Source organism: Boleophthalmus pectinirostris, unplaced genomic scaffold (genome assembly GCF_026225935.1).
Source record: "Boleophthalmus pectinirostris isolate CB_2022bp ecotype Guang Dong unplaced genomic scaffold, ASM2622593v1 HiC_scaffold_18, whole genome shotgun sequence".
In the NCBI taxonomy this organism is placed as follows: domain Eukaryota; kingdom Metazoa; phylum Chordata; class Actinopteri; order Gobiiformes; family Gobiidae; genus Boleophthalmus; species Boleophthalmus pectinirostris.
In genome coordinates, this window is record NW_026571133.1 from 42,900 (window position 1) to 67,287 (window position 24,388).

At 39.2% G+C, this 24,388-nt stretch overlaps 1 protein-coding gene across 3 annotated transcripts in view; it reads right to left on the minus strand.

The window, feature by feature from the left end:
* Positions 1 to 5,203: 5,203 nt before the first annotated feature.
* Positions 5,204 to 24,388, minus strand: part of nap1l1 (nucleosome assembly protein 1-like 1) — a 63,609-nt gene continuing 44,424 nt past the window's right edge. For 2 of the 3 annotated variants that reach the window (XM_055153264.1, XM_055153265.1), the window contains exons 10-15: positions 19,553 to 19,698; positions 19,376 to 19,395; positions 18,612 to 18,734; positions 16,397 to 16,429; positions 16,257 to 16,307; positions 5,204 to 7,390 (exon numbers count right to left, since the gene is read on the minus strand). In XM_055153264.1, the coding sequence (XP_055009239.1) occupies positions 7,355 to 7,390; positions 16,257 to 16,307; positions 16,397 to 16,429; positions 18,612 to 18,734; positions 19,376 to 19,395; positions 19,553 to 19,698 (409 nt within the window). In that variant the 3' untranslated portion in view covers positions 5,204 to 7,354. Of the gene's footprint in view, positions 7,391 to 14,173; positions 14,207 to 16,256; positions 16,308 to 16,396; positions 16,430 to 18,611; positions 18,735 to 19,375; positions 19,396 to 19,552; positions 19,699 to 24,388 lie in introns of all 3 variants that reach the window. The other variant, XM_055153266.1, reaches the window with a different exon arrangement.

Below are 24,388 nucleotides of genomic sequence, written 5' to 3' on the forward strand. Positions count from 1 at the left end.
ATAAAACCAAAAATAAGAAAATTTAAAAATCTTCATTATTTGTCTCCAAAACCAAAATGAGTGATTCATTTTTTCAGTGTTTAATTTTGTGTTTAAATGAAAAATGGAAAAAAGGATAACGACCATTTCCTGTTTTCATGAGTTAAACTGCAATGCTGGACTTTTGCACCACATACGGACTGAAACAAGACTAAACCAGGACCGGGACTGAGATTGGGACTGAGACCAGGACCGGGACTGAAAACAGTTTAGTTCTGTTTTAGTCCTGGTTCAGTCCGGCATCACAGTTTAAGTCACAGAAACAAGAAACAGTCGTTATTAATTTTTTCATTATTAATTTAATCACAAAATCGAAAACTGAAAAAACGAATCATCTGTTTTTTCATTTTGGTTTTGGAGACAAATAATGAAGAAAATCATTTTTTCGTTTTCTTATTTTTGGTTATATATTGAAAAACAAATGAATGCATGGTTTGGTCTCCATGGAGACCAAAACGAAACCAAGTTACAGGTCAGATCTGTGGAGAGCCGACCCCGCTCACAGTCAGAACGCCGGTTTTTCCAAGATGTTTTTCGAGATTTTTGAGCAATAAAACCACCTGTAATTGAATAAATGTAAAGTAGAGCTGTTTAAAGTCACACTGTGGAACATTCCAGGCAAAGTGATGACGTATCCATGGAAACAACCAGGTGACGGACCCACAACTGAAAAGTTATAGTGCAACTTTGAGATAAAGCATCATTTAAAAAAAAAAAATCAAACTTATCAAAAATGTTCAAAAATCAATATTTAATATTTTTTTTAGATTTTTGTCATCGTCTTTCACCGTTCCAATAAACACAACTATTCTTTACGTTAAAGTTTAAATCACAGTGCATTTCCGGGACTGCGCGGCCCTTCACAATAAAAGGCAGCGGGAACAGCCTTCAGACGTATTGCTCAGACATGCTTTTATTTTGAAACCGGTGCTTGTCACAGTGATTGGAGTCGACGGGGAAAAGGCTGAGGTACGTTTCAAAAGGAGGAGGAGAGGTATTAATTAGAAAAACGGGGAGTTACCGGGTCATCTGTGCTACGACGGCTCTCCACTCAAAACCAGCCAATTATTAAAAAAATAAATAATAATAAAAAAAAAAAAGACGCACTGTGGAACTTTTTTTTTTGCAGCAGACGGTTCTGTCACTCGCTCGTCTCCACGGAGATGTGAAAACTACAAAAAACGGTGAATTGTTGGATAACTTTAACGTCAAACTGTGGGTGAAGCGTTAGTGTTTCCATGGAGACGAGCAGGTGGCGAAACCCTCCGTTAGAAAAGTTACACAGTGCAGCTTTAAAGTGAAATTGTACATGTACGTTTTCCATTCAAATCGTTACGTTTTTTTTACAGCTTTCGTTATAATTTTTTTAAATTTATTTTATTCCAAAACCCAAAATACAGTAAGAACTTCAGTGGTTAAGATTTGCCAGTTTTTAGACCAAGTTTTATTTCACAACTTAAACTTAAATTGAACAAGATTGTGACGATATTTTACTACAATATTTGAATCAGATATCGGTCAAATTGCGGGTTCCGGTATCGGCAGAGGTGGGACCAAGTCGTTGTTTTGCAAGTCTCAAGTCTTTGGGCTCAAGTCTGAGTCAAGTCCCAAGTCAAAAAGAGGCAAGTCCAAGTCAAGTCTCGAGTCACTGTCCCGTAAATCCAAGTCAAGTCCAAGTCGTCTGGTTTAAAGACTTGAAATGACTTGAAGCTCAAAGCAAAATACCAAATATAGCTTAGATTTTTGCAATTTATGTTACTTTTAAGATGAATTGTACTTAAAAAAAAAAAAAAAAAAGTGTATTTATGTGAGTATTTATAGAGTATATAATAGTTGTAGAAATTAATTTAGTTAATTTTTCATTTTTTAAATGTCTTGACAAGATTTTAGTGTGAATTATTACAGTCAGAATAGAAGGAATTTAAATTTAAAAGTGCTTCTCAAGTCACAGGCCTCAAGTCCGAGTCAAGTCCCAAGTCAAACACAGGCAAGTCCAAGTCGAGTCTCGAGTCACTGGCCCATAAGTCCAAGTCAAGTCCAAGTCGTCTGCTTTGAGCTTCAATTCATTTCAAGTCTTCAAACCAAAATACCAGATATAGCTTAGATTTTTGCCATTTTTATGAATTTTAAACTAAATTGTACTTTATAAATATCATAGATATACAGATTTTTTGGATATGAGTTCTTTTCTTAGTTTTCTTTTTCATTTTTAATTGACGTGAAAGACAAAAAAAATTAAAATAAAATAAATAATTAAATAAAAAAATCTGAATATATTTATATACAAGTATTTATAGAGTTTATAAGATTTGTAGAAATTAATTTAGCTCATTTTTCTTGTTTAAATGTACTGACAAGATGTTGGTGTGAATCATTATGGTCAGAAAAGAAAAAAATGATTTAAAAATGCTTCAAGTTACAGGCCTCAAGTCCGAGTCAAGTCCCAAGTCAAAGAGGCTTTATAATTGATGTGAAAGACCAAAAAAATAAAATAAAAAAATAAAAAATCTAAATATATATATAAACAAGCATTTTTAGAGTATATAAGAGTTGTAGAAATTAATTTAGCTATTTTTTCACATTTTTCTTTCCTTTTTAATTGACATGAAAGACAAAAAAAAAGATTTGATGGATAAGTGTAATGCCATACTGTGGAACATTCCAGGCAACATCCCCATGGAGAGAAGATGTTGACTGACCCTCCACCAGAAATGTTACACAGTGAATCTTTAGACTTTTGGATCAGTTTTGTCTCATTTTTGTTTAAAAGTAAATTAATTCAATTTTCAGTTTTCATTTTCATCTTCAACGTTTTTTCCAAACCCATTTTATTTTTAGTTTTGTCCATGATTTTTTTATTTATTTTCCTACACAAGTATTAAAACAGAAACAAAAGGAGTTTAATATTTGAAGCTTATTTTTAATTTTGTTTTAGAAATCACACATCGATGGAAAATGTACATGTCAAATTTCTCATGTTTGTAAGTGGAACCCGACCCTGTTCACTCGAAGCCTTTTTCTTAATTCAGGCCGTTTGTGCTTCCCGTAGACGTGGAGACTTTTAAAAAATCTATGGTCACGAAAGACAAAAAAAAAAAAAAAAGTGCAGGAATATCGGAGGTTCTGCTGCGAAACGACGCCACCTACTGGACAGTTACACAGGTGTACAAAGTGCCATAGAAAACAGACTTGAGTCTCATTTAACCTTCAGGAGTTCGACATGAATCTCTCCAAATAATCTCCGATGGAAGTTTCCAAACCTCGAAATGTATTCCAGCGAGTCAAAAATGATTAGACCGAGTGTAAAAAAAGCATGTGCAGCTTTCAAAATGTGTAGGATTAAAGATTTTTTTAAGGAAATTTAAAAAAAAAAAAGGCTCTGTACCTGATTTTCTTCCCTCGTTTTTGAGAAAAATATGACTAACCCAGCACAGATTTATAGTTTAAGCAGCTTTTGAGGTGAAAATAAATCATACAATTAAAGCTTTTTATGGTGCTAGTATCAGAAAGTGCATGGTTAGTTGAGAAAATACTGAATAATTAGGACGCTCTGAACGTAAAAGGTAAATGAGGAATCACTTCGGACGATCGCAAACTGTTTTAAATCAACTAGTTTGGTTTTTCACATTCATAAAACTGTAAAAAATCAGATTCAGCAGCTCTTGAGGACGATATAAGTCCGCTGTTTACCTTCTGCATCCAATTATAAAGCGTTTTATTGTCCAAGAATCAGAAAGTGTACGGTTAGTTGCGAAAATACTTATTGTGGTGAATAATTAGGACGCTCTGAACGCAAAAGGTAAAATGAGGAATCACTTTAGTTCATCTAAAACAGTTTGTGGTCGTCCAGTTTGGTTTTTCACATTTATAAAACTGTTAAAAATCTAATTCAGCAGCTCTTGAGGGCGATATAAGTCCGCTGTTTACCTTCTGCATCCAATTATAAAGCGTTTTATTGTCCAAGAATCAGAAATTTGCAGGAAAAAAAAAACTCATTGCGGTGAATAATTAGGACGCTCTGAATCCATAAGGCAGGAGTCTCGCCAAAGGTTTTCTGAATTCTATGCATTGCGTTTAATAAATATAATCTGATTACTGTATTTTTTGGTCTTTAAGTCGCACTTTTTTTCGTGGTTTGGGCGTTTCCTGCGACTTTACATTAAAATTTTCATGGTGAAGTGTGGAGAGGTTCTAGTCTTGTGTGTCGAGTATCTGCTGCTCCTGTTCCTCCTGAACCACTGTCACTTCGCTCTACTGCACATGTCTCCTGCAAGTCCTGAAATATTCAGTCGAAAACTGTAATCGAGCAGCGGAAAGAAAGTTTGGAGTGAGCGAGAAACTTGTGAGGGACTGACAGGAACACAGCTTCACGGTAACATGGAGGATGCACCGTGAAACTTTCCTGAAGTCACTGGATGGATGGACAAAGTCTGGACTTCAGTGACACCGAAACCATCCTGTCGGGATTCAGAAAAGCCGGAATAATTCTAAGAACCTCCGGAGGTCGTGGAGTTGTTCAGAAGTGACACCGAGGATGAAGAACTGAATGGATTTAGTGATTTGGAGTGAGATGGAGAGTTTGTTAAACTTGTTCTGTTCTGTTGTTTATGTTATAGTTTATCTGAAGAACTGTTCATATGTGACGTTAACAGTCTGTTGTTTTCTCTTCTATTGTTTTTACTAGAACTTGAGATGAAATGTCGGTTCCTGGTGTCAAATTTGCCCCAAAAGTGCGACTTGTGTTTTTTTTTCTTCTTCATTACGCATTTTTTGGCTGGTGCGACTTATAGTCCAAAAAACACAGTAATTATCATCGTAAATGTGTAATTTTGATGCCTAACTTGTACACAAATAAATAGATAATGGTTTATATTTCATAGGCATCTAACTGGACCTTCTCGATAAAGCTTCTTCTACTTTCTCGATGTCTTTTGTAGCTCACTGACATTTTCATTTCATAAAAGAAAACTCAGCAGAAGAAAAAGTTCGGAGATCCCTGGCGTAAAGTAACTTAGAAATAACTTTAAACCACTGCAAACTGTTTTTAAAAATTGTAAAAAAAAATCAGGTACAGAGTCTTCAAGCAGATTTCTATAGAACCGTTAACAGAAATAGAAAAGATGTCGAAAATTCTCAGAAAAAAACGAGACCGAGGCAGTTCAAATTCTGTTCAAAATCCACCGAAAGAACTGTATTTTTATTTTATTTAACATTCATTTTTGAAAGATCGCACATATTTTTTTCACCGTGTGGTCTAAAAATCTGAAATTTCCAAGTGTCGATGCCAGTTTTAGTCACTGGAATGTCTTAAAGTTTGGAAAGTAAAACAAAAATCAACCAAAGGAAGTGACCAAATAACTGAGTAACGGGTCCCTTTAATGGAAATGCTACAAGAAACGCTCCAAAAAAAAGCTTAAATTTGGTACTTTCAGATACGAGAAAACCATTGTAATACTTTTAATAGTGTAATAACATCGGAATAACAATGCAATAACCGATTTTAAACACGTCAAAGTGAAAGTGAAAGTGGGAATATGAGATGGTCGCACAGGACGATCCCGGGTTCAGGAATGACCGGTTTTGAATTCTTAAATTTTAAGCCACGTAGCATTCGAGCTAACAGCTGTTGTCTAAGATCAAAAACAACAAAAGACTTCACGAGAACCCAAACTAGTTTTAGCAGTGATAGTAGTTCATGCTTTTGCCCCCTGCACTGCAAAGAAAAAACACGGAAACGCGATTAAAACGACTCAAATTCAGAACGTTCGACCGTTTTACAGCAGTTTTGGCCAGTTCTGATTTATAAAGCTGCACTGTGCAACTTTTTTTGGCCGAGGATCCATCAAACGCTTTTCTCCGTGGTATTACGACTTATCGCTTTGTCTGGAACGTTCCGCAGTATGGCATTAAACCTTTCTATCGTCGTGGAAACCAAAGTTGCGGGTCAGATTTGCGTTGAGGCGACGCCGCACGGTCAGAATTTTTGCGTTTTTCTAGGCGTTTTTGAGCTTTAAAACCGCTTCGAATCGAATAAACGTAAACCAGAGGTGTTTAATGTCACAGTGCGGAACATTCCAGGCTGAGCAATGACGTCTCCATAGCAACAGGCAGGCGACGGAACCAAAACGAGAAAAGTTACGCAGCGAAATTGACCCGATTTGACACGAAAATGCGATGAAAAATTGATTTAAAAAGGTGAACTCTGCGGCTTTTCTGACGGGAATTTCGCGCCTCCTCTTCACCGCAGAGATGTTATGGTCTCGTCTGGAATGTTCCGCAGTATGGCATTAAACCTTTATCGTCGTGGAAACCAAGTTGTGGGTCAGATCTGCGTTGAGACGACGACGCAAAGTTAGAATTTTTTGCGATTTTGTAAGCGTTTTTGAGCTTTAAAACCACTTCGAATTGAATAAATGTAAACTAGAGGTGTTTAAGTCACACTGCGGAACATTCCAGGCTCAACAACGAGGTAACTATAGCAACAAGCAGGCGATGGGCCCTAAAGCAGAAAAGTTACGCAGCAAAATTGACCCGATTTGACAGGAAAATATGATCAAAAAACGCATTAAAAAGGTGAACTCTGTGGCTTTTCTGATGGGAATTCCGCACCTCCTCTTCACCGCGGAGATGTTATGGCCTCGTCTGGAATGTTCCGCAGTCTGGCATTAAACTTCGAAACCCTATTTGTTCAGTTATGGCGTTTTAAGCGCCGATAAAACGCCTCGAAAACGTGCTGTCCTTACTGCGCGTGGGCTCGCCTCTGCACAGATCTGACCTTTAACTCGGCCCCGGCGGCGTCAGCGGCTCGTCTCCACGGAGATAAAGCCAAATGCCATATTGCGGAACATAAACAAAGCGGTAAAATGTCCACAGAGCCGAGCAGGTGGAGGTATAGTTGTGTTTTTCAGCTTTAAATTTGAGCCAAAATAAAGCAAACGGCAGATTTTACCAAGATTTTAAATTATTTTAGTCAAATAATTTAAATAAACCGAGACAAAACTTCTCAAAAAGCCAAATTTTCTAAACTTGAGTCATTTCATCTCCGTGTTTTTGCAGTGCACGTCTCTATTGTACAGAAGAGAGGAACAAGTCTATATAGAATAATAAAATACTATATACGAGCCGGAGCTCCCAGTATGTTACCATGAGTTTTCGTATAACAAAAATCTTGAAATCATTTTTTTTTTACTTCAAATTCTCTACCAAGAAAAATACAAAACATTATAAGGCGTAAGTAACTATTTTTTAAGTTGTTTTTTTTAATTTTTTTTGTTTCGTTTAGAGAAGTTGGAGATTCTCAAGGCAGCGGCTCGCTTCACTGCTGCTTGCATTCGGCTGGAGGGGCGTCTTTCTGCAAAAAAAAAAAAAAAAAAAGAGAAAGAAATTATGAAAAATACAATTACGCTTTATATTTAAAAAGGTGCACTGTGTGGCTTTACGGTTGGGGGTCCGTCACCTGCTTGTTTCCATAAACACGTCATTGTTCGGCCTGGAATTTTCCACAGTATGACTTTAAAACAGCTCTAACTTAGATTTATTAAAGTTTTTTTTTTTTTTTTTTTTTAATAGCTCAAAAAACCTCGAAAAACTAATTTGGTCTGGTCTGGAAAGGTTTAATGCCACACTGTGAAACATTCCAGTCAAAGCAATAACGTCTTTGTGGAGAGAAACGTTTGACGGATCCTCAGGCCAAAAAAAAGTTACGCAATGCACCTTTAAGACAGTTCAGACTAGAAGCAAAAACGCACTTCAAAAAACAGATGGAAATAAAAAGCCAGACAAAAATGACATTTAAAACGAACAGACTTTTAGGGAGGATCTAGAAATTAAATGTTGTATATTTAACCCCTGGGAGCAAAAAATATATAAGAGATTGTGTCTAAACTAGAAGTGTGCAAAAATTTAAATATCGATATATCGTGTCGTTTAATGTGTTGATACAGTATCGATATCGTGGGCTGCTGTATCGATACATTGCCAAGAGTATTTTTTTGGTATATTTTACAAAATTATTTTGCCTGCCTGGTAGGAGTGGGTGATATCTTGATATTTTAAATATATTGAGAATTTTTAAAAACTCGATATGGATTCTGACATCTTGTATATCGATATGTTTATATTCAATTCAATTCTGATTTTGCCGCTTTGCTTGTTTGTTTGTCTTCTCTGTGCGTGGCTCCGCCTCCCTGGTTTTGCTGCTTGTGTCTCATTCACTATCGCCGTGAAAGCTGAAAGTTGGTGCCAGTGAAAAGCTTCTAGCACCACAAACCTTTTCCACCATTTACAGACAAAACCATCAGCTGCACATCCTCGGTCACAGAGAGAACACACAGCTCCGAAAGAAGCGGAACTGCATCAGCGACACAAGGAGTGAGCCGTTTATGCAAATTAGCCATGCACTTTTAAGTTTTGTTTCTGTAAAATGTAAAATCTGCACAAAACTGCATTAAACACATTATGTCAAACAGACTGATGTACTTTTGTAATAGTTATGGTTTATATGTTGTAAAGTTTAGTAATGTAAAGTTTATTTATATATATATAACTTGTACAATAGTGTTTGGAAACGTTGGGTTTGATCTGCAGTGGATTGTGGGATTAAACCTCAGAGCTCCTGACGCTGGTGAGGAACATGGATCTGTTAAAATAATGAACCTCTCGAGTTTCCTCTGCTGAAGGAGCTCATGGTTATCGTACGGTTACAGAGTTAATGCAAAGATGAGCTTGAGCTGAGTCGTTTTATTTATGAATGAATTGTATTATGTATTATTTCTTTAATTTTACAGTTAAGTGATTACTTATGTAATCTTAAATGTGGCAGAAGCACTTTGTTCCTACATGAACTGCTGACCTCTTGGTTTGTGCAGTAGTTTTTGGGGGGGTTATATTTCCTGTACAGATATCGATATATCGTATATCGAGATATACACATTTTGCTCCATATCGCGCAGCCCTACTGTCTGGCGAATCGGGGAAGGGAGAGCACAAACAGCCTCGCTCCTGATTGGTTGTGCACTTGGATCACCAAAACACTCCAGATCACCCACCGCTATAACCGTATTTTGTCAGACTTATGCCCGCTAACAGAGACCGCCGTAAGTTGTCATTGCATGTTTTGAAACGTCTTCCTAGTTTGTATATCGGCTTTATTTAAGCTTGTGTCACGGTCATGAACATTTAACCTTGAAAACGTGACCAAACCGTAGACTGAGTGACAGTTCAGAGGATATAAGGCCCTTCATTGTCGCTTGCGGGAGTAACTTGACAGTTGCACGTTGATGTTTTCCTGGCATTTTCTAGTGTTTAATAGAGGACAGCTATTCCACCGCGCCGTAACACTCGCTTTAGCCCTCACGTGCGCCCGAACAAATCAAAAACGCTGAGACGACGGATGATTTTGTGTAAATTTTCATGATCTCAGCGCTCGTCCAGTCTGATTATTCTAACTTATGCACACACATTGTCACAATATTCATGAACTGATGCAAATAAATCACATGGTCTGTTCTGACAGGAAACGCACGAGGCAATTCTTTCTTTACTTTGTTTGGTAGAGCTGTACAGGTTCATTTTAACTGCAGCCCCTTTTTTGTAACCCAATAAACCTAATTTATTAAAGGAAACTAAAGGCCGGTGCACACGAGGAGTTAAAATCTTCTCTGATTTTAAGACATGTTGAAAAATGGGCCACAGACGTAAGAAGTGATCCAAATTATTTCTTTTGTCACAGTCACAAAGGAAAGACACCACACACTCGTGACTCAGGACAGATTTCTCAAGTGTAAATAATCTTTTGTTTTCGTTCAGAACAGATTTAAGAGTGGATATTTTCTTGTTAATTTTCATTCAAGAGAGATTTTGAAAGAATAGAAAACTACTACGAGAGAATATCTACGCAGTCGTTTACATTCAAGACAGATTTCTAAAGTGTGGATATTCTTCTGAATGAAAACAACTACGAGAGAATATCTACACTTTAGAAATTCGTCCTGAATGAAAACAAAACACAGAACAGATTTCTTAAGTGTGGATATTCTTTTTTGTTTTGTTTCCTGAGTGAAAACAACTACAAGAGAATATCTACACTTTAGACATCTGTTCCGTTTTCATTCAGAACAAATTTCTAAAACGTATTCTCTTGTTCATTTTCATTCAGAACAGATTTTGAAAGAATAGAAAACAACTACAAGAGAAAATCTACATAGTCATTTACATTCAGGACAGATTTCTAAAGTGTGGATATTCCTCTGTTTTGTTTTCATTCAGGACAGATTCACGGACAGCTCGCCAAGGGATTTCTGAATTATACGTATTGCCCTGAATAACTCAAATTTGATTAAATAAATTCCAATTGTTATTGTGAAGCTCTCATTTTTGTATAGTCTTCCATTGGAAATTCCTGATCGTCAAACTGAGGTTCGTGAGACAAATATTTGGAACTTCTGTTTGGGCTCAGGTTGGACTCTGACACATGAGCGTCAGCCGTTTCCTGTCTACAGTAAAACCACTCGCTTTGAGATTTTGAAGTGTTCAAAAGATCAGAGCTCTGTACTTCTAGTTTAGATACAAGTGAAAATGTTGTTATTTGTGAAATGTGGTGCAAAACTTCAGATACAGGATTTTTAAAGCTTAAAAGATTGGAGATAAAGTCCATAGGAAGTAGAGTCACTGACACTAATCTCCAGCTTCAGCTCGATCCGTGCGACGTGTGGATGTAAACAGACACACGTGAGGAACTACTCCCACCTTTTTACTTTCAACGCTTCAAACTGGATTGACAGTGAGATTTTTTTAGACTGGATGGCATTTGTGAAGGACAATTTCTATGGATAATGTGGATGAGAAGCTGCACTTTATTACTCACCTCTCCTAAAGTGGTAAATTTAAAGGGCCCATCTCATGCAAAATCAACTTTTCAGAGCTTTCTACCTTCTACCAAGAGTGATGTGTGGGCCTTGTATTTGTCGCTCAAGTGTTTTTTTAACAAATCGCAGCGCATTTCTGCCACCTTCCCACGTGACAACGAACTAAAGCTGCTACAACGATGATGCGACGCGTTTGACGTAGCAGAAGCTGATGAATTGTGCTCTGCAGAAGATACGAGGTGAAAAGAGTTATTTTGCATGAGATGGGCCCTTTAAAGTCTTCTCATTATTTTCACCCTTTCCTGAGTTTGTATTTTGTGTCCGTTAGAGGAACACAAACAATATCCTTCGTATGTCATTAGCAGTATGTATGAAAATAGTATGACTTTAATTTTAATACCTCTCGTGCTCGGGTTGGATTCGATCACTGCTCTGTTGGACGCGGGCCGGCATCCACACTCTAATAGGCGAGTTTCATTGTTGACAAAAGCGCGCGTTGCATGCTGGGAATTATTTTGGTCGGCGGCAAGAAACACCAATTCAACATGACGGACGGAGCGAGAAAGCACGTAAAGGGTATTGATCCCGGTTATTTATCCACTCTAACGGCAGAGGACCCAAGACCATTTGACCAGAAATTGGTCATAAGCATCGATGGAGCCAAATCACCCTTTTCAACCCCGACAAAAGGACCAAACCAAATTTCTGGTCAGAATCGGCAACTGCCTGGACAAATATTCTCTTTGGCGATATCCACAATGACTTGGTGGAAACTCCTGGGCCGTTCACAGCAGAAAAGATGAAAACCTCCAAGAGTCTCGATGTGTTGTTGAACTTGTTGGAGTCCACGGTTTGTTAGGATCTTCTACGTTTGTTCTGCGGATGTTTGAAAGTCGTTTAATTCACCGTTAGCGGTTCTTTTCAGGAAAAAAAAAATTTTCCTTCTTCCGTGCTTCTATTTGTGCATCCGATAATGCAGCAGGAATTTACCATTATCGGGGATAAATACACGAGGTTACGCACTGTGTTTGACGCCATCGTGTTTCTTGCCTCCGACCAAAATATTTCCCAGCAGCAACGCGGTCTTTAATAACAATGACATCAGCAGAAACTCGCCTATACTCATGCGTTTGTTTTCATTCAGGATAGATTTCTAAAAGTGTGGATATTCTCATGTGTTTGTTTTCATTCTGAGTCGTCTTTTTACATGTGAAACTGGAACCTCTGCTGTAAAAATCCGTCCTGAGACACAAATGTTGTTGTTGGCGTTTCTGTCCTTCATGCGACTGTGAGACTAATAATCGGCACAAACTCTTACTCCTTGCGCTTTTTTTTCTTTTACGCATCTTAAAATCACAGAAAAAGTTTTATTCTCTAGCGTGTTCTGGCCTTAAGGATCTAAAAATATTACACGTATTACAAACACAATGGAAATCTGATACTCAAAACAAAAGTACATCTCAAAAATGGCAGACGTCGTCACAGACCACGAACAAAAACATCGATAAACGTCACAAAAGGAACAGTTCAACATACAGAAACATACACGGTGCCGATGCAGAGGTTTAGTAGAAACTCCAACAGAAAACCAACAGTGCGGGTTAGTGTAAGCTTAGCCGGTGTTAGCTCAGCGTGGCGGCCAAACACAGGGTGCTTTGGACAAATGGGTGCCATAGACAGAAGAGGACGGAGGGGGGTGATCGGGGCGCAGGGTCCGCTCCCAATACTGGCACCTCTGTGGAAGAACTACGCGGAGTTTTGTAGTTTTGAGCCTGATTTGTATTTTAGATTTAAGGGTCATTAGTTAATTGGTTTTGGTTGAGTCCAAGGTCGAGGAAGTTTAGTCTAAAGTCTCATTTGCGTTGTCAGTTTCATTTTCGGTTTTGAGTCTCTGATCTGAACGGTCACTCCCTGAACCCCAGCACCTACAGCCAGTACATGCATCCTGAATTTCGGACTTCCGGTCATCGAGCAATCCACACTGGGAAGGATCCTCAGCAAAAGTGAGCATCAAATCGCCGTGTTTGTTTTCCCAGTGGGATGTGTCTATTGTCAAAGTCGATCTTTTCAAGTCTTTTGAACCATATCACTTTTGTTTCTGGTTCTGATATTGTCATATTTTAGTTTTGGGATTCGGACATCGTAATTGTGTGGTTGTTGGACGTCTCGGAAGTTTGTGAACTCCATAACTGCAAAAGTGAATCAGATGTGTGTGACTGCAAACCTCCGTTCAAACCGTTTCTCTTCCCAACGGAATTGAAAAATAGTGAAAGGTGAAGGCGATGGGCAGGATTGATCCACAGGAAGAACCAAAAAGAGAAATCATCTTGAGTTTGCAGTGAATCATTTTGTATGTGGAGCGACAACAAAACATCCCGTTTGTTAATGGAGAGGAGCAGAAGACAAACAGACTGAGCTGCACTTTCTTGTTCTTGTGGTTTTACAGCAACATCACGTCTTGGTCTCTTTGCAGTGGAAGGTGTTTCTTGGTGAACAGTTGGTGACTTTCACTTTGGCGTTGACTTTTTAAATTTGTAACCAAGGTTGAGCGAAGGATCAGGATTTTGCTTTGTTGTCGCTCCACGTATAAAATGTTCTCTGTAAACTCAGGATGATTTCTTAGGCAGTCAAATGTTTCCTTTTTGGTTCTTCCTGTGGATAAATCCTGCCCATCGCCTTCACCTTTCACTATTTTTCAATTCCATTGGGAAGAGAAACAGTTTGAACAGAGGTTTGAGTCACACACATCTGATTCACTTTTGCAGTTATGGAGTTCGCAAACTTCCGAAGCCCATTTTCCGCTGTTAGGATCCAACAACCACACAATTACGATGTCCAAATCCCAAAACTAAAATATGACAAGATCAGAACCAGAAACAAAAGTGATATGGTTCAAAAGACTTGAAAAGATCGACTTTGACAATAGACACATCCCACTGGGAAAACAAACATGGAGGTTTGATGCTCACTTTTTCAGAGGACCCTTCCCAGTGTGGATTGTGTGATGACCAGAAGTCAGAAATTCAGGAACTCAGAATGTATTCTGGAGGTTCTGAGATTCACATGAGGCCTGAACATAAACTGAGAATGAGACAAATGCAGGACGTGTTTCTGTCTGCAGGTGAAGGCTCTGGGGACACAGGGAAGACGCTTTCGATATTAATTTCACATAAGAGACTTTATTTCAATTTAAAATTATAAAAAACATGTTTGGGTGCCAGTATTCGCAGAGGGCCCTGTGTGAGGAGGGGCAGAGGAGGTGTACCTACCAGGACAGGTAATTCTACAGTGATCACTTAAACCTGGTGAGGAGAGAGTCAGAGAGGAGCTGACACAGAGGCAAGACTCAAACATCCAGAGGCCTAAAAGAGGTCTGTACTTCAGGACAAAGCCATGCTGTGAGTATGGGCAGGCCGTGTGAGTGAGTGAGTGTGTGTGTGTGTGAGTGTGTGTTTGTTCGTGTGCGTGTGTGTGAGAGCAGCAGGGTCAGGGTCTGGGACTGTGTCTGAGACTATGAAGCAGCTTCTTTGGTTTACAGGCGATATGACTTTAAATAATCGTTTTGGTGATCTTAAATTACCGTATTTTCCGCACTATCAGGCGCTCTGTCATTGAACGGTCCATTTTCAAATTTTTTTCCACAAATAAAACCGCACCGGACTTTAAAGGGCCCATTTCGTGCAAAATCAACTTTTCAGAGCTTTCTACCTTCTAAGAACGATGTGTGGGCCTTGTATTTGTCGCCCAAGTGGTTTTTAGATTGATTCTGTGTTTTTTTTTTTTTTTTACAAATTGCAGCGTATTTCTGCCACCCTCCCACGTAACAACGAACGAACGTAATGTGACGTGTTTGACGTAGCAGAAGGCGCTTCACACCCACCCCCTTCCCCGCTTAATACTTTACGAATCAGTAATGTTCAGCTGATGTCGACGCGGTGCTTTTGCTTCGTGCTCCTCAAAGTCCTCGTCCGATTCCGGGTCCAACACATGCGGCTGAACGCGCTGTATCTCCATGATGAATAAAAGTTTATTCCTGCCACTATCAGGGTCACGTCTGTCTCCCCCTCCCTCCCTGAGATGGCGGAGGAAGGGCGGCTCACTCAGAGCCTACGTCACGTTTGGAGGGCGGAGCCTGTGCTTTCTCAGGACGGGCACATTGCACTCGCTTTTTCGGTTCGTTCCTCCGTTCCGTTCCTCGTCGGCGTGGAGTGATGAGTGTGTCTGTGGGTGTGTTTCTCTGTGCGGTCGCTGTCTGCTCCGTGTGTGTTTGTGTGTTCTGCGGGTGGTTGCGGCTTTGTAGTTTACTGAAGTCGTGCTGGGACGCCCGAGTGGATTCGTGTATGGGGCGCTCTGAGCTGAGGCTTAAGAGCGCGTCTAATAACCCGGAAAATACGGTAGTTCTATAATCGGTAGAGCTCCCAAAATTTGACTTGTCTAGAGAAAACAAACTTTTTAGTCATTTTTCAAGATGAGTTAAGGTCTTTTGCCTTTGTAGGACAGAATTCTAAAGTGTTGTGTGCGTGCGACTGCTGGTTTATTATTATTATGAGGTTGCGTATTTGTCAGTTTATTCCAAAACCTACTGTTTGGAAACGAGCGTTCAGTCTAAATGTTAGAAGATGGTTTAGTTCATGTGGAGTTCAAAACATCAGGTGCAAAGAAAAGGTCCAAACCGGGGCTGCACAGGCACGGGACGCTTCTACAGTTTTCAAACTTTACATAAAATCCTTCAATCAAACGTAACGGAAACAGAACAGAGCCGACGAGCCGTGTGCAGCCCCGGAGCAGCGTCTCTCCGGTTTAAATGTGAAATGGTTGAAGTAAATGAAAGCCGAAGCGAACCAAAGCAGGAGCAGAATGAGGCATGTGACCAGTGTTCTGTATGTTGAACCTCAGCTCTCCTCCACCCGCTGCCCACACACTTTCACGATGAGATTTCACCCACTTTAGCCCAATTATTACAAAAACAAAACCAAAATTCAGAAAAAAATCAAAATGGGAGCGGACTACAAAAATACTTGCACTTGTTTTTGTCGTTAAAAGGAAGAAAATAAACAAAAATCGCAGAATTCTTAATGAAAATTTAAAACTATAAAAAAAAATTTAAGTTATCTGACATAATAACGTGTGGATTGGTTAGTTTTTTTCATGCCATTGTTGAATTTAAAAGAAATACATTTATTCTTTTTACCAAAATTATACATTACATTATAAGGAAACTTGTGCCTGATTTTAAATTTTGATTTCAGATTTTAAACTCTTTCGTGGTGGGATTGCAAAGTGGAGGAGAGCAGAATGGGTTTTCTGTTTTGGAATTCATAAAAAAAAAGGTTATAAAAAAACAAAACATACCTTAGGAACGTAGTCTGGGTCATTTTCTTCATCGGCCTCCTCCTCTCCTTCCTAAAAATAAACAAAAAAACACATTTAAAAACAAATTTCAACATTAATATTTGAGGAACTGGTTCTAATTTTGAGTAAAGTTTCCTCACCTCATCATCTGCTTCCTCTCCCTCCTCATCGTACTGGAAAAATAAACACATTTGGTCAAATTAGTTAAAACAGACGAGACTTTAAGAAGGAGTAAACGCCTAAACTCCACCCACTAATACATTTCAAAAGAAGAGGAGGCCGATCCCGACAATAAATAAGTTCAATACAGACAATAAAACTTTTTAAAGCTCCTCAGAATCGGTGCAGTTTGACTTGTTCGTCACATGAACATTGAAAGTTTTTACACAAATGAACCGACTTTGTGTCATATTTAAGATGCAAAACGTTTCTCAAATTCTCCACTGACATGAACAGGACCTTTTAACCGGAACGTGCTGCCACAAAAAAGCACGATTTCAGGAGCATTTAGAGACAGAAGTGGGCGGGGCCGAATAAGGTGGATAAAGAACAGTCTGAGTGATGTCACATAGTACTTAAAGGGCCTCTAAACACCAAAAATCACTTTTTTGTGTGTCTTTTTTCTGTGTAAATGGGTCTAAAATAGAAGTGTATCTCTATCCCTGGCCTTATTTTGGCATTTTAGGGCACATTTGTTAAAAATCTGAGTTTTGGGTCAAAGTCACGTCTGTAACGGCCTCTTCAGGATCAACTACGGCCAGGACATTTGAAATGCTCCCTAACCGAGCGTGTGTCTCCCGTCTGTGTGCTCCAGTGTGTGCGTTATTTCTCATTGTGTACGTTGTGGTTATGGTTGTTAGTGTTTTTATTCTCGTTGTCTTTTAATTTAACTGTTATGCACAATTGAACTTTTTGTATAATTCTTATTGTTGTGTTTTTAGGATGAACGTGTTTACATCTGTCCAGGGACTACAGACGAAAAACATACATTAACAGAAATGTTGATTAATGTACACTGTCCCTGCTAAATAAACGGCAAGGAGAAAAATCAGTTTGTCGACTGGACAAAACTAAGGCTACGTTCAGACTGCAGGGCTTAACGCTCAATTCTGATTTTTTTGTGAAATCCGATGTTTTTTGAGGTTGTTCACATTTCCAATTAAATGTGCCTTGTATGTGACTCCAGTGTGAACATTAAACGGCCCAAAAGTGTCCCACATGTGACACTGGAGACACGACGACGTCAACCGCAGCGAGCGTCTCTGTGTTTACAGAAGTTGTCCAAACATGGACGCAGCATCGAGCACCTGGAGATTTTAAAGTTCCTCTCGTACCGGAGCCAGAACATGAACAACTTACTTGTTTTAAGGAGGAGATTGAGAAGGAGAAGGACGAGGTTTTTGGTCGTGGTGTTTTGTGGGGCAGCGGCAGCGACGTCCGTTGAAAGGAACGTGTGGATGTGGAGACGGAGCCAAGAGTGGTGAGTGGAGATGTGCTTCACTTCAGTGACACAGAGTTCATTAACAATTTTCTCTACTTCAGCGCAGAATAGTGACGTTTGTGTCTTGTTGATAACGTGTAGGTGGATGAATGCACTTTGGCCGTTCAGACTGAAGTTACATGTCAAAAGATCAGATATGTATCAGTTTCAGGAGCACATATCCAAGTGTCCTGGGTCACATTTGAAAAAATCTGATCTGTGTGGTTCAGACTATCATTAAAAGATCAGATACAGGAACATAGGGGCCAAAAAAAAAAAAAAAAAAAAAAAAAATCTGATCTGTGTCACTTCAGGCTGCAGTCTGAACGCAGCCTTAGTTTGGTTGAATATGTTCCACAGCTCATCCAAGCCGCTTCTTCAGTTCTTCAGAGCTTTAAAACATCTTCAACCAAACTAACTTTTGTCTAGTCAACTGATTTTTCTCCTCTCCATGGATTCTACCTGGACGACTGAGGGATTCTTCACACACCCTGCTAGATAAACCAAATAAATACATTTTCGGGTTGGACTAACTGCCGCCAGTGAGTCAGATGGAGGTTATTACGTGGCGAGCGCAGACACTGGCGTCTAAGGGCGGGACGTGAGGAGCCCCTCTCAGCCCCACCGTGTGAGACATCACAGTGACGTTTGGAGAAAAGGGAAACGCAGCGAACCGAGCACAAATGTCCGCTCTGTTTCAAAGTCTGGAGCACTTTTTAAAAACTGTCAAAAAGCTGCAAATTGACCCAGTAGATCATGCTACACCATAAACAAAATGTAGTAGCAAAAAATATTTACTTTATAATAGAGTTATTATAGTTAAATGCCAATATAAAAGTCAGTTCGCTGCAGTTTAAAGCGTCAGTTTGACTCACATCGTCGTCGTCGTCCTCGATGGCCTCTCCTGTGAAGTAGAGAACGGCCCGAGGAACGATTCTCTCACGAATAAAGTGACCGATCTCAAAGTCTGCGGCCAGGATCGCCTCTGAGTCTTCATCCTGGAAACACAGAGAGAGAAGAATTACATGGTTGTTCAGAAGTGACACCGAGGATGAAGAACTGAATGGATTTAGTGATTTGGAGTGAGATGGAGAGTTTGTTGAACTTGTTCTGTTCTCTTGTTTATGTTATAGTTTATCTGAAGAACTGTGAAATGTTTGACATTAACATATTAACGCTCGTTTTTATTCTATTGTTACTATAACTTGCCTTTCAAGATAAAATGTCGGTTCCTGGTCCCTGATTTTATGACATAAATTTCCCTCAAAAAGTGCGACTAATGTTTTTGTCTTCTTCACTATGCACTTTTTCACTGGTGCCACTTATAGTCCGAAAAATACGGTAAATTAATTAAAAAATCGGAATGAACCACCCACTTACTTCGGAGTAAAGTATAATTCTGAATAATAATTTTCATTAGGAATCAGTGTTTTCATGGTCTTTTTAAAGCGGAATCAATTTTAATTCAGAAATAAAATACTTTTATTCCGAATTAAAGCTCTCATGTAAATGCGGAAATTCTCTCTCAATCTGGTGTTTATATCATAATATTCACTGGTACAGTCCAAACTTAAACAAATAAATAAATAAAAATGTGATTGTGTATTTATAATATTCAAACATTTAGAAGTTAACTCACCAACTCTCCGTTTTCTGGCACTGTAAAAGATCACACAGACGTAGGTTACACTCACAGATCATTTACAGAAGTACTTTATATATTTATATTTATATAGCAGTCATATTTGTGTATGTTTTACTCTGTTCTGTTCGTTATATCATGTGTTATATTTTTTTACGTTAGAGCGGCTCGTACCCTCTGGAGGAGTGAAGAAGTTAAAAAAGGAGTCGTTGGGCACAGTCTTGGTCACTGTCCGGACGGTGCCGCGCCCCTTGTGCTTCTGTTTCTTCTTGATTGTTTTCAATGTGACGTTTTTGCCCTTCGTCCACTCGATCGTGCAACTGAAGAAGAAGAGGACGACATGTCAGTAAAGCATCAAGTAAACTATAAACAGTGTGGGGAAGGTGACTTTTAAAATGTAATCCCCTACAGATTACATACCCCAAAATGTGGTTTGTAACGTAATCCATTAAATTACTTAAAGTGAGTAATGTAATCTGAATACTTTGGATTTGCTGTAGAGAAGGAAAGACCAGGAAATCTTCACATAAGAAGTTTTGTCTGATAAAAGACAAAAAGCCCAGACTTTACTGAACCAAATTAAAAATATTATTGACAGAAGAGACACGGTCCGTACAGCCTGGTTTAGACCTGGTTTAGACCTGGTTTAGACCTGGTTTAGACCTGGTTTAGACCTGGTTTTAGACCTGGCTTTAGACCTGGCTTTTAGACCTGGCTTTAGACCTGGTTTCTAGACCTGGTTCTAGACCTGGTTTTAGAAGTTTTCTAGTTTAGTCCTGGTTTTTAGTTTTAGATCTAGTTTAGTCCTGGTTTTAGATCTAGTTTAGTCCTGGTTTTAGATCTAGTTTAGTCCTGGTTTTAGATCTAGTTTAGTCCTGGTTTTAGATCTAGTTTAGTCCTGGTTTTAAACCTAGTTTAGTCCCGGTTTTAGTCCCCGGTTTTAGTCCCGGTTTTAGTCCCGGTTTTAGTCCCGGTTTTAGTCCCGGTTTTAGTCCCGGTTTTAGTTATAGTGTGGTTTAGTGTCCGGTAATGAGTGGAATTACTGAGAAAAAAAAAAGAGATATAACCCAAAATGTAACTGTAACTGAATACAGTAACTAACTGTAACTGAATACAGTTACTCATCATTTGTACTCTGATTACATAACTCTGGAACATGTAATCTGTTACTCCCAACACTGTTTATAAGAGTAAACATTCTACACACTAGTCTGGCAGTAGGTTTATGATCCATCAAAGCTTGAATATCAGTATTTGTCAGTGATTTTGTGTTAAAAACCTGCTGACCTGGTTGATATTCGTGATCTCAAACCTTTTGTCTAACAGACGAGGACATTTTCAGAGGCAGAGATTCAAAGAAAGGTCATGTACACAATGAAAACACTTGAAACTGGATTCAATGCTTTGCTTCCCTTAGAATAAAAATAGAACCAGGATCTGTCCTAAAAAGACGGCGACCTTAACGACTGCAGTTTTTACGATTCGCTTTATGGACTGAGTCAGTATTCATAAAAATGGCTACAGTCCTTAAGCCCATTTTTGAAAACTGGTCTTTATTATTAACAACCACTGAATTTGTACAGCGCCTTTCAAGACCCCCAAAGCACTTCAGATCCGACCCAGTTTGCCTCAGATCTGATGAGATGAAGCTGTGACAAGGAGCTACGGCAACGAGACACTTTCCCGTTTACCAGAATCATTTGCACTACATCTGTCTCGTTCCATGTGTTTAACTCTCTATATATTTTTAAATGTTTTAATTTATTTTTACATAGTTTTGCAGTTCTGATTTCAGTCTTTCCTCTGAGTAAAATCTGACATGTATTTAAAAAAAATATATCTATATCCAGGGGCATTGACAGTTATTGTTGAGTCCCACCCACAGAACTAGAATTAAATCTGAAGATGAACCCAAGATTGTTGTTTTCAGGTCTGTGCTCATTGGCGCATGGGCCCAAAAGATCATTTTCTCTTCCACATTTACTTCCTCAATACAGGTGTGCTCCTCCAACACATGTGACGTCTGTAACGTGCACAGTGTGGAGCGTTTGGACCAATCAGAGTGAGAGCTGCTAGAGCGGAGTGAGGACAAGTCCTACAAAGCAAAATTTTAGGAGCTTTGAGGATTAAGTTAAAAAGTTAATGTTGTGAAAATAGAAAAAAATCCCTACAAAATCTTTGACCTTTGTGAAAGTTGTGGATGTTCTGTCAGTTGAACACGAGCAGTTTGAGCCAATGATGTTCATTTTGTCTTCTTATATACTTTAACTTCTTAGGTTCTTTTTAAAGACAATGCAGTAAAGTGTATTTACCTTGTTGACATGTTTCGGCTGCTCGCTGCAAGCATCTTCAGAACTGTCACCAAGGTAAATACTAGAGCCCGACCGATATATCGGATATACTTGCTGATAGGGGCCGATATTTCACGTGGGCATGTTATTCGTCGTTATAAAGCTTAGACTCTCTACATTCTGTTCATTTAATCCAATTTACAGTCAGATAAATGTCCTAATATGTGGCTCCGCATCAGTATTTATCTGCGGAGTCATTTGTCTGTGTGAGAGTCACGTGTGTTTGTTTACATCCGCAGACACAGATCCAAACACTGGGATTATTTTCTTTTTACGGACAATCGGTTTGAGTCTGGATTAAAAGGACATTTATTAGTTCAGACTTGTGATGTGGGAGGAGCCTGTGTGACGCTGAGTGTTGGAAATATGTCGACTTTGAAGCAAGTTTTTGGTTAGCGGTTAGCTGCTGTAGCTCCCACACATAAACAGGCTGTTTTCTCTTGGTCTATTGTAAAGTGATTATATTGGCCATATATTTGTTAGTGGACCAGCATTGATGTAAATGAGCTGTGAACAGACGTGTGAATGATGAAATTTGCGCATATAATTAATTACCGCGCGGCACGCAGCTTTTACGGCTAAAGGCTAATAACGATTGTTTATTTACTCGCTAGCAGTGATGGGTCGTTCACGAACGAAGCGGCTCTTAGATCCGGCTCTTTGAAGCGCACGACGGGAGCCTGATCCTTATTGGGAGCCGTGTTTTCTCTTTCTCTCACTTTTTTCTCTTCATGCCGCGTGCAGACTCGTGGGAGTTTGACAGCGGCAGCGGCTAAAAACGAAACTTTCAAAACTCTGCGTGTGCATAGTGTAAAAAAAAAAACTTGCAAAAATATATTCAGCATAAAATAAATAAACCAGGACTAATCTTGGGGTCGAGAGAGGGAGAGAGATAGAGACCGAGTCCCGACACTCAGTCCTGGTTAAATTCTGGTTTAGTTCTGTTTTGCACATAGTTTAGATCTGTTATAGTCCTGGTTTAGTGCTTTTTCAGTGCTGGTTCAGTTCTGGTTTAGTCCTGCTTTAGACCTGCTTTAGTCCTATGACATTTCATGTAAGGAGGCAGAATAACAAATGTTGCCTAAATAAACCCAGTTTAAAATCCACAAGAGCCAAACCTAAGTTTTTTTTAAATAATTCAAGATTTACAGTGAATTTGACATCACTAAATATATCGGTGATTATATCGGCTATCGGCAGCTCCAACCATCATTATATCGGTATCATATCGGCCACAACAAAATCTATATCGGTCGGGCTCTAGTAAATACACTTTACTGCATTGTCTTTAAAAGAACCTAAGAAGTTAAATGAGAAGTTTGAATCATAGACACAGTGTTCAGCGCCGCTCAAATGAGGCTCTCGACGCTCATGGTTACAGGAGCGAATCTGGAGCCAGACTGTTTTAAATAGAATTTTATTGACAGACAAAATAGTGAGAAAAAAAAATAAAAAATCAGGATCATGTGTTGCGGGTTAATACGAACATTTTAAGACCAAAATGACGAGGCTCACAGCAGCAGGTACAGAGAGAGGAGCCACAAGATCCTAATGTGAGTCAATTGGAGCCAGAAGGAGCCGGAAGAGACTCCTGGAGAACTTTCTATTTGGCGCACGGCAGCTACAGCGTTAACCATGTCCACTCATACAAACGGTCTATGGTTTGAATTCCCAAAAAATTCTTTCTGGGCCCAAACTCCCGGGAGTTGCAGTACCCAGAGCGGCCACTAGTCTGTCTCAAGCCAAAACAGACAAAGAACACCTAATCCAGTTTTTATTCTAGATCCATGGACCCACCACAGCCCCAGGTGAAAAAGCCTGTGCATGAAGTACTACTGTATAAAACACATTTAGTCTGGTTATATTATTAGTTGTTGTTCATTGTTATACTCTTTTCCACCACAAGAGGGGCGCGTTTGCACACCGAGTGACTCACAAACACTTCAGTCAATATTGCAGCGCTCATATGCTCCTTTTATCGGCTCCGGCTCGGACACTTTAACGTCTGAATGATGATGTGCGTCCAATAGATGTGAGTATTCTTGTGTGTATGAGTGTGTGCATGTTTAGAGTTTGTGGCTGTAGTTTGACTGCGTTTTGTGCAGTTTAGAAGTTTTTGTGGGTGACTTTCGTTTTGTATTGTGTTAAGTGTGTAGTTTAGAATACCATTTTTCCTTTATTTCACAATCTGTTTTATATATGTGCAGTTTCCTTTGTATTAAACCTGTGTAATTTAATTTAGATCCATTTATATCCAAACTGTACCGACCACACTGACCCCCTTTGTAACCTGCAGTCAGTGTTGGGGAGTAACAGATTACATGTACCAGAGTTATGTAATCAAAGTACAAATTATGAGTAACTGTATTCAGTTAGTTACTGAGTCAGTGAGTGGTAATCGGATTACAGTTACTTTGTTGAAATAAATGGATTACACAGAAGTATTTTCCTGTTTTCACATTTTGGGCCATATCCTTTTTGGTTTCTTTTCGGTAATTCCACTCATTGAGAGACACTGAACCAGGTCCAAACCCAGGTCCAAACCCAGGTCCAAACCCAGGTCCAAACCCAGGTCCAAACCCAGGTCCAAATGAGGTCTAAACCCAGGTCTAAACCCAGGTCTAAACCCAGGTCTAAACCCAGGTCCAAATGAGGTCCA